The following is a 10660-nucleotide window of genomic DNA, read 5'->3' as shown; positions in this document are numbered from 1 at the left end:
AGGTCAGGACATTGAGAATAGTCTTAATTCTGTCAACAATCACGTGACGATCGAGTCCAAAATCATTCCTAAAAATGTGATGGACTGACAGGCCTAAGCACGCTAAATGGGTGAGAAGTTTGTGTCTGTGGTCCTTTAGCACACTCTGAGACTGCACGATGATGAGACAGTCATCAAGATCAGAACGCATATTACACTGAGTCGCTGCACTCATACCACCATCTTTTTTCGGAACCAAGAAATAACGGCTGTACAAGCCACATTTCTGCTGTGTCTTATACTGTATATCTTATACAGCCTCGTTCCATGGACATCGCTCTCTTTCTCCAAACAGGACCATCAAGAACTCTGCTTCTGGTCCACAGGACACCCTTGTTTTGTGCCATAATGGGACTTCTTGTTAGGTCTCTGAAGCATCTGCAGCTCAGGATTATGGAGCATGCTTGGAACGGATGACCTTGATCTTGCCTGAGGGGGAGCATTGCCGGCTTGGGAAGGAAGTGGGTCATCATTTTTTTCTCTCTAAGAATACCCCTACGACATCACCAAAGAGGCCGTGGGGGTTCACTGGGGCATCGAGCAGCAGTGATTTGCCTGAGTCACACATTTCTGTGAGCGTGAGGTGGGTTCCTTGGGCATGGGCTCGAGCTGAATCAGGGGAGTGTCATGATCACTTGAGCTCATCGTGGAGCTCAGGGAAGAAGGGAGCTGGTCTCTGCAGGGTGTCCGACTGGCAGTGTCCATTGAGATAAGACCTGTCCATCCACTTCTTCACCGGCTGCTCTGAGACTGACCACTCCAGGCCCATATTGGCCACAGCATCTGAAAGAATATATATGACCTCCTTGTCCAGAGAAGTTGGAGTGGTGCTCGTCTCTTCCATAGGGGACATTGTTAGATATCGTGTCATCTTCTCCGTAGCCAAAAGAGACCAAGTTCTGGATTTCAGAAGAAGGGCAGAGGCTTTCCTCAATGTAGGAGACCGGGGGCTCTGGTGGGCAATGAGAACACAGGCCCTGGGTCGAACGTTAACTCATCAGCAGAGCCTCCTGAGGTAGCTGTTTGCGGCCTCTTCGACAGGAGGGGGAGGTGTGATAGCCTCACGTAGCCTCTTAATAGGCAGGTCCTCGCAGGAGCGCAGTCAGATCCTCTTAGCACCGCTTTGCTGTGGGTGAAAGCACAACACACAGTCGTCGTGCGAGTCTGGGAACTCTATGGGCCCACTGCAGATCCGGCATCCACGAATTGACATCTCCATGAAGTTATATGATTCGCCGGATCGCAGGAGGGGATCGCTTCTCGCGTTGTCTGCTCTTCTTGCACAGGTCTATGGCAAAGCAGGCTCTAAAGTGAAGTAAAGGAGAAAGATTCTGACATAATTTGGCGCTACCTATATATTGGGCCCTCCACCGTTCTCAAGCACCCAAGTGCCATTGGCTATTGCAAGTGCAATAGCGTGATTCAATCAGGCTTCAGCAATTTCAGAGAATGCGTAAGCTAATGTACGCAATGTCGAGAGGCTGACTCAAAAGGAATCGTGCCATGCTTTACTAGACAATTTCTGATATTCGGTGGAAAACAAACACTTTAAAAATGAACATGATATGAAATTACCACTTTATCCAGTAGATAGACACAGAGGACCACTCATTAGCTCATTTGTTGCTACTTTATCACTTTCAATCATATACATTTCTGGAGTGACTTATGGAAGAATTCAACAGATTCATTCCCGTAATTAAATGCATCTGTCACTTCTGAACATAGACTGTAAAAAAAATATGGACGACGTAACTTCATTGGCTTCCACTGAAGTAGCTGAAGCCTCCGGAGGTCCGAATATGGCGCTGACATCTTGTGCAGATTTGGGACCGAGTCTGCGCAGTAGTGATCTCGGGACCGGAATCTGCGCGGTAGAGAGCAGGAAGTAGAGGTGCGATATCAAAAGCCCGCCTACACACTCACAGATGCAGAACAATTCATTATGTTGGTGTGAAATAAACAGTTATGGAAATGTAGAAATTAAATCCTGAAAAAAGACTTCACTCAGAGAAGCCATCAATCTCAGCTGTCAATCATGACGTCACACCCCCCGTTTTTATAGCATCAAATAACTAACTAAAACTAAACTTATTTTAAAAACGAACACTTGAAATTAAATCATTGTGATAAAAACTGCCTACAATAACAGAAACCAACTTTGGGAAAAAATTATTTGAAGTGTAATTTGACTGTTTAGTTGGTCTCGCGTCCATTAGAAAACACGGAGGGGCGGGGGATAGGACCTATACTGGGACCAGCCACCTGGGGGCGATGGCACGGAGGCTTCAGTTTCTGAGAGGAGTGCTACAGGCTTGCTTCTGAAACTTTGCAGTGTACGTGGACGTTGGTCCTCTGCATGGCAAACAAAACCTTTTCAAATTATTAATCGATTTTTTAGTCTACAGAATGAAACACCTGAAAACCTACAGTTATCACCTCTGATTGGCAATTGTTTTCAACAGACATGCCTGTGATTGACAACTACCACTAGTAAAATGGCGGTGAGTCATCAGTTAACCTCACGCACAAACAAGCACACAACAAACTCGCAAAACTGTGTGATATATTTATTAATCGCGCAGACCGACTTTTTCGTAGCACGTCCAACATGTCTCACTGTACAGTCCTGGCACAGTCACACAGAGCTGAAGCAAAACAAGGTTCTTCCGCAAAATGTATGCAGTTTTGTTTTTTAATTGCCAGAGAGCCATTGTGTACCTTAAAGTGCCACTTTAGATAAAAAAAACACATATGGTTTCATTTTTCGGTTCATTATATTTTCCTCTTTACATATGAAGTGAAATTAACATCACCAAAATTAAGATTGTTTTCAATGATTGACTTCAATTTGACCAAACATGACTGTCATTGTTCAGCAAACAGATAATCCTGTAAACAAAATCATGCAATTGGTTGAATCAAAGGTGGCTAAGATGCTCATGTTTTAATAGCACCTGAGTCATACGGTTTACACTTTTTGAGGAAATCAACCAAATGACAGTCTCTGCATATTAAGCTGGGACGAAATATAAAAGTTGCTCACAGTTACACACAAATATACTAACAACTGCAATAACATGCTGTACAAATAATACAAAAGATTAAGTTGATATGATTTATCCTTTATCATACAGGAAGTCAAAATCATTACACCCAATCTGGATACATATTCAAGTCCTAGATTTGTGCCAATAATTCCCACATACTGTATGCTAAATCAGATAATGAAAACAAACCAAAAGGACATGTGTACACTGTAGCAATTAAGAAGATGAATTCTTTCCTTCTGTCAAAACGCAACTACATTTATCTGCTCAGAAGATGAAGGGTATGAGGGATCTTCTTGATCTGGGGAAATCTTTGAACTTCTCATGATAGAACCTGGAACACATTAGAAACCACATGTATTTTCCTAAATCAACCATTATACCAGTTTAAAAACGTACAGTTTAATAATTCTAAAAGTGATTTGTGAATTTTGGTTTACCTGTGATGGTGATAAGCTCTCGGGGCTATGAAGCAAATTGTGAAAAAAGCAAAAGCAAATGTGGGTAAGGACCAGGTAGCAACAGCATAGCCCAGCCACTGTACTATCTCCCCGAAGAAATTTGCACCAGACACATACTCAAACAAGCCACCTGCGGTTAAAACAAACACATAAATCAGCTCAGCATTTATTCAGTGAAGCTAATTGCAGTTTGCTTACAGAGACTGAAATAAAGACAGTGAGTGATGAGTGTTGCTATTACATTAAAAAGACCCTCAAATAGTTGTACCTCTTGGTATTTTATAGGAAATTTCTCCAGGTTTTCTTAGGCTGCGAAGAATATGGTCACTGTGAATATTGACTCCCATTCCGATGAAAAATATGATCAGGCCTAGAGAAATACAGTGTTAATAAATCACTTAATGAACATGTACAACTTTATATAAACATTATCAAGCAATTCCTCTAAAGTAAATTTTATTAAAACATTTATTAATGATAATAATACGTTAGGCTAGAAATTATATATATATATATATATATATATATTCTTCTATAATATTGAATTATAGAAGGGTTGAGCAAAATTCTAATTTAAGAAACAAATTCATCAATCATTTGTATTAATAATTACATTAATCTTTCAGTATTTATGCATATTTATTCTCTGTGTGGAACAGAGGATTAGATATATTGGTAACACTGTACAATAAGGTTTCATTTGTTAACATTGTCATAAGTTAACATCAACTAACATGAAAAATAATTCCTCAGCATTTATTAATTTCAGGTCATGTTAATCTCAAAAAAGTTTTTAGATTAATATAACAAAAGTTAGTAAATGCTGTAAAAATGTTGCTCATTAGTTCGTTATTTAATGCATCAACTAATGTTAACAAATGAGACCTTATTGTAACGTGTTACCAATATATTTCATTCATTTCTCTTCGACAGTATTCATTACTGTAAAAAAAATTAACACAGCCATCCAGATGTTTTTCATATACCACCTCAAAATTTTGTCTCAAAATGACAGCTTTTAGATAAATATAAAACAGTTCTTACTAAAAATATGAATATATTTGTTCAATTTCTGTACCTTCCAATGTACCTTCTATTTTCATTTCTACTTTCTTAAATACAAATTCAAATGACAATTTTGAATCCTGTTTGCCACCTCAGTTCAAATTGTCAGTAAAATTTTGAATAGCGCACAATTTTATTATAATAATCCTTTCAATAAACAAGTTTTACCGGCTAGTAAACAGGCATCAGAAAACCATGTGTTGTGATATGTTGCACAATGCAGCAGATAGTGTGCCTGCAGGAAGCCATTAATAGAGCAAAACACCATCCCTAGCAGCATGATGTTGAAAGGATACGGCCGCCCTTTGGTCAGCAGAGAGTAGATGCAGCTCCTGGAAACCAGAATGTTAATACAGATCAGATACCACCTTTTGATTGTCCGCCTACAGTACATTACACTTCGACTGTTATTGTGTGTCTGCATGCTCTTTGTAATTCAACACCTGTTCACAAACCTGTTGTGTTTTGTCTAGATCGTGCTTCCATTGAATTATTCAAGAATTTATCACGTCATTCACCTGCTTTTGGTTCAGTTAATTACTCAAATCAAATATTAAGCTGTTACATTTCCGCAGCCTTAATTTAGTGTCAGCACAGCATGAATTTCTAAAGTAGCAGGAATCTACAACATTCCACTCAGTCCGTTCCCTTTTGTCTTCGGATTAAGGGTATTTTTTCCTTGTTTGTTCTGGGTGAGCTAAATAATACATCCAGGTTTGTAAAATGGCGTAACTGAACTTTTGCATACAAAAAAAAAAAGAACTGAATAGAAGCAAAAACACTCTGATGACCAATGACGTTATAAAGTTCCTATGATTCATATGCAGTCACGTTTTCTAGCCTATCTGCATTTTAAACGAGGGATCTTTCATTAATGTTGTAAAATGAACATACTATGAAGTGTTTTGTATCATTTTGAATTCTTCTTCATCCCCCCCAACGGTCCCTCATGATGTCCCATCATGCACACGGCTTACCTTTGGAAGTAGTGCAGACAGAAGGTCCAGAGCATCAGGTGTTTCCCGGTGCTGTGTTTTCCATCCGTGATCAGCATCAAAAGCAAAGGCACCAGGAGAGCGGGAAGCTCCTGGAGGAACCATGCTAGCCTTGCGGGCACCATCATGGAGCTGCCCGAGGTGTCCACGTAGCGGCCGTAGGCAGCGTGAGACTTCCTGAGACATATAAAGTGTATTACCCCACCCAGGATCATCCCCAAGCTCAGGCTCCGCACAAGGAACTCCTGGCACTGCATGGAGGTTGAGTATCTGTCCAATTCCAGACCAGGTTTGAGCCTAATGTTGTATCTCCCCTCTTAACCCCTCACCAGAGCTCTGCAAACACAGCGTCTCAGAGCAGCTCCTCCCCAAAAGCAGAGCGAGAGCCGAATCCTGATCATGCGACAGAATGCACCCTGCTGAAATGTGAGAGTGCCTTTTTCAAACAGATTTCCTTTTTCACATATTGCGAGAGATTTTTCCACAAATGCACTAGTGGAGAGCATCAGTTTTCATATGATAGAATGGTATCAAAACACAAGCATTTCGGTGAGGCTTGGCTATAGTTTTTGTCATCAGCAGTTGTTAAACCTGTATATTTTGTGTTCAGAAGGATGAACAAAGGAATTAGATTCTCAGTATTTGTCATTTTACAGAGCAATTATCTGTCTTTCTTTCATTCTTTTGAGTATCATCATATTTCAATGAGGTAAATGGGCTTTTGTTTCTTTTTTTGTGTTTGTTTTGGCGTACATATTAATAGGCCTACTTTTCAATAGAAAATCTCCTCTCAAACTGTAAAGGTAAAAGATGCTTGAGGCACCATTTCGGTTTCCTCACTTTCCACATAACACTTTATGTTAAGGTGACAATGTTACATGTGCTTACTCTACAGTAACTCTATAGTAAGTACATGTAGTTAATTAATATTACTCAGTACTTACTAGAATAAGTACAATTTAACTATGTTAAATTACCGAAACCTGGAAAATGCTGCCTTCAGAGGACACATTTCAAGGCAGGAAGGCACCAAGACACATCCGAATCTAATGTTCGCTTCACTTCCTGTCTCCTGAGATACCTTCATCTGATCGATTTTTGAAGGCAGCATATTTGTATCCTTCGCTGCCTTTGATATCCCACAATCCTGTGCGTTCCATTCTGTGACAGTTGAGCTGGGGAAAAAGATGGCGTCCGAAAGTTGCGTTTGCTGGTCAATTTGTGTGTAAATATACGTTTTTTACCAACATTTTCCACTTCTGATGTAATTTCTAGCGAGAAATTACTAATGTAGTTATTAAATATTTGTTTAGTTCTCATCAAAGCTCTCTCTATTTTGCTGTAGATCATTAAACGGTTACACTGCCTAAGAAGTCTGTCCGAAATTAGTTTCGTGAGGTGCCTTCATGCACAAACGCTGCCTTACAAGCCATTGTCTGAAAAGGCAGCGAGGCAACGAGTCAGCTGGCGTCCGAAACCTGGAAAATGCTGCCTTCTGAGGACACATTTCAAGGCAGGAAGGCACCAAGACCCATATGAATCTAATGTTAGCTTCACTTCCTGTCTCCTGAGATACCTTCATCTGATCGAGTTTTGAAGGCAGCATATGTATCCTTCGCTGCCTTTGATATCGCACAATCCTGTGCTTTCCATTCTGTGACAGTTGAGCTGGGGGGAAAAGATGGTGTCCGAAAGTTGCGTTTGCTGGTCAGTTTGTGTGTAAATGTAAGTTTTTTTACCAACATTTTCCACTTATGATGTAATTTCTAGCGTGAAATTACTAATGTAGTTATTAAATATTTGTTTAGTTCTCACCAAGGCTCTCTCTATTTTGCTGTAGATCATTAAATGGTTACACTGCCTAAGAAGTCTGTCCGAAATTAGTTTTGTGAGGTGCCTTCTTGCACAAACACTGCTTTACAAGCCATTGTCTGATAAGGCAGCGAGGCAGCGAGTCAGCTGCCTAGATTTTCGGATGCAGCCAAAAGGTTTGAACACCACTGATCTAAAGGACCTGAGGATCTTTTATTGTTTCATATAAAGAACATTTCCCTAAAATTGCAGAAAAACTAAATTCAGATCATACCCTGAGGCTATTAACATATGATGAATTCACTTCACTTTCAGAAAAGCATGCGTCTACCTCTATAGCTTGCAACTGGTTGTTTCCTGTAATTAAGGGAGCACCCGCTGAGAATGGCGATTAATGCATGGATTCTGTATATGTAGAGAACTACATGAAACAGCAGGAAGTATGCCTGAGTGTTTCCTCTCGCACCATTTGTCCATATTACTAATAACCTTTCAGTGTTTATGTCCCTCGTGTAAAGCAGTCACTCAATAAAAGTCACTTAAAACAACAGGGCATGCAAGTCTTTTAAATCATGTTTCCAAGGAAACACTTAAAATAATACAATCTTACAGCCTGACTACTGATAAATTGATCTTAAAATAACCCTCTAGCATTCATTCAATAAAAAACTGAACAGTGCACATTAAGCAACTTCATTTTGATTAATGTTGATTTACAAAAGCTAATTTACCTTCAAATAAAGACGATAAAAATCAGACCAGATTCATCCAATTAACTCAGAACAAGTTCTTAATTTTGTGCGAGAGCATGCTGTAAGCTGGAGACCAACTCTGAAGTCATTTCTGGAGAAGAAACTTGCGGTCACCACAGCTGACACCTGTGGCCAAACTAATTCTCAACAAAGTTCTCCTCACCCGAATGTGTTCAGTGCGACCTGAAACCGCTCAGGAGATTTGAAATGTCGACGCTGCTAAACAGCGAGAGCAGATTGATGAAGTGATATTCGTTGAGTTGGGCCAATTAATGGGAGCTGTCTCCTCACGAATCCTATTTCAAAGCAGGGTCAGAGGAAAGGGAAAAAATGATATGAATTCAAACTAAACCAGTGCAAAAAGTGAAAAACACAATTGTGTGAGCTGTATGAACTGAATGACAGTTGCACAACACATTAGACTCTATAGATGTTTGCATTTAAAGCTTTTCAATTCCTGAAAAAAAAAAAATTTTAATTTAAAAGCTGTAAAATAAAATCAGTCTTATTGCCGAAAAAAGAAAACTGTCAGCTGTGGTTGCCAGAATAATTCAATTCAGTCAAAATACAGTGAAAATGTGTACAGAACAACATGTAGGCCTAAATGTTACTGTTTAAACATTACCCCAAAAAATTACATTTAAACCAGTAAACCCAAAAGCCCTTTTCTGCTAAATTAGCAAGGCAAAATGTTACTACTTAAAGGTCCCATATTGTCAAAACTGAAATTTCCTGGCTTTTTTTTCTTGATAACCAAGGTCTACGGGCTATGTAACGTCCATATAAGTTTGCAAACAGTCAATCCACAGTCAAATGCACACAGCCTGCATAAAGTAGCTGTGCCTTTTCACGAGCCGTTGTGACTTCCGTAAAAATGTGACGTCAGAACTACTCAGTCACCGCCTTCAGTCACCACACCGAGCACTGCCCACCGTCCCGCCCTCCTTTTGTCAAACCCCCAGACAACATTGCGTCCATGCCATTGCTGAGCAACAACAACACGGACACATGTCAAGAAAGCGTTGTTCAGTCAATGGATGTCAGGAAACTACATCATTGCACAGGCTTCCGAACAACATTAAAGGTCCCGTTTTTCGTGGTTTTTTGAAGCTTTGATTGTGTTTACAGTGTGCAATATAACGTGTTCATGTTTCGCGTGTAAAAAAACACAGTATTTTTCACACAATTTACTTATCTGTATACTGCTGTTTTCACTGTCCTCAAAACGGCTTGAAAGATTTCCCTGTTCTATGAAGTCCCTCCTTCAGAAATACGTAACGAGTTCTGATTGTGCCAGCGGTTCCCGTGTTGTGATTCGACAGCAGCTTAGCGAACGTTACCGGAAAGGTCACGCCTCTTACCATAACGGGGAGACATGCGCTCAATGATCTCTAAGTACAGCGTCCCTGGGAAAGCCAAACAAAGGTGACTTGACTCCGGGATGAAAATAACAGCGTCTCGACGACATGGCGACAAACAAACTATCGAACGCAACCGAACGCAACACTTCCTATTCTCCACGCGGGAGCAACAAGACCACGCCCCCTTTTTCGCGTACTCTTGTGGGCGGAGGTTAGTCGACATACTGCTCTACTCACGTAATTAAAGCAGGAAATACCAGGATGTAGTCCTAACCGGCCGTTCGCTGTAGGCTTTGAAAGGGAACTTCTGTTAAATAAAATATCTCGCTTGGTATTGAACTTTGAGCTTTATAATTTTACAGGTATTATAAATGCTCTAACAGCAACATTACACACTAACTAAAGTTTGAAAAATGGGATCACGAAGAACAGGACCTTTAATATAAGAGACCAGTAGGTAATGTTTATTTATTCGGAAATACCACATCAATTTAGTTCGACCTTAACCGTCTGTTCTGCACATTTCATAAGTGATTGCTTCGTCAATCAGGCACAGTTCAATGCTGGTTTTTCAAAGAAGCTACTCATCAAAGATGCTGCAGTCCCTACATTGTTGGGTCCGACCTCAAATCCGCAACCCGTAAGTAAACTTCTCACACTTTTTTTTTTACATTATAGAGTCAGCATAATCTGAAATTATAGCTTGTAAACAGTTATAGTTTGTAGACAGCTAACGTGTTCCTAATGGCGAAAGTAAAAAAACAAACATTCTGAAATATCGTGTTGTAAGCGCGTTTGAGGAGGTGGTTGGTTGTCTCCTGTCATTGGTGATTCAGAGTCTGAGTTCGGCTCAAACATGTAAGGTCGGAACACATTTCTCTCAGCAGTGACCGGAGTCATTACCAGTGTTTCTATTTACCTTACTTGTGAGTATCAGCAGGCTACAGCATACATGACCCTAGTTACCTGTGGTTGGCCTGGCCGTGCATCACTCAGAAAACAACAGGCCAATCAGAAGAAAGGCTCATGAATGTTAATTAGGCCAAAATCTACCTTATTTTAGCAGAGCTCCTGAGAGAGGAGCTGTAAAAATATATTGAGATGGTTTTTGGACTTACCGCAAAT

The 10660-nt window shown here is 40.2% G+C and overlaps 1 protein-coding gene across 1 annotated transcript; it reads right to left on the bottom strand.

Moving 5' to 3' along the window:
- Window positions 1–3356: 3356 nt before the first annotated feature.
- Window positions 3357–5867, bottom strand: srd5a2b (steroid-5-alpha-reductase, alpha polypeptide 2b; the record flags this gene model as incomplete). The annotated part of the gene is made up of 5 exons (XM_079842552.1): window positions 3357–3423; window positions 3530–3680; window positions 3819–3920; window positions 4784–4947; window positions 5593–5867. 5 exons carry the CDS (start codon window positions 5865–5867, stop codon window positions 3357–3359), a joined length of 759 nt encoding a protein of 252 aa, XP_079698678.1.
- Window positions 5868–10660: the final 4793 nt, after the last annotated feature.

Source organism: Gobio gobio (assembly GCF_949357685.1).
Source record: "Gobio gobio genome assembly, chromosome: 18".
In the NCBI taxonomy this organism is placed as follows: domain Eukaryota; kingdom Metazoa; phylum Chordata; class Actinopteri; order Cypriniformes; family Gobionidae; genus Gobio; species Gobio gobio.
This window is presented reverse-complemented; position numbering and strand designations above follow the sequence as displayed.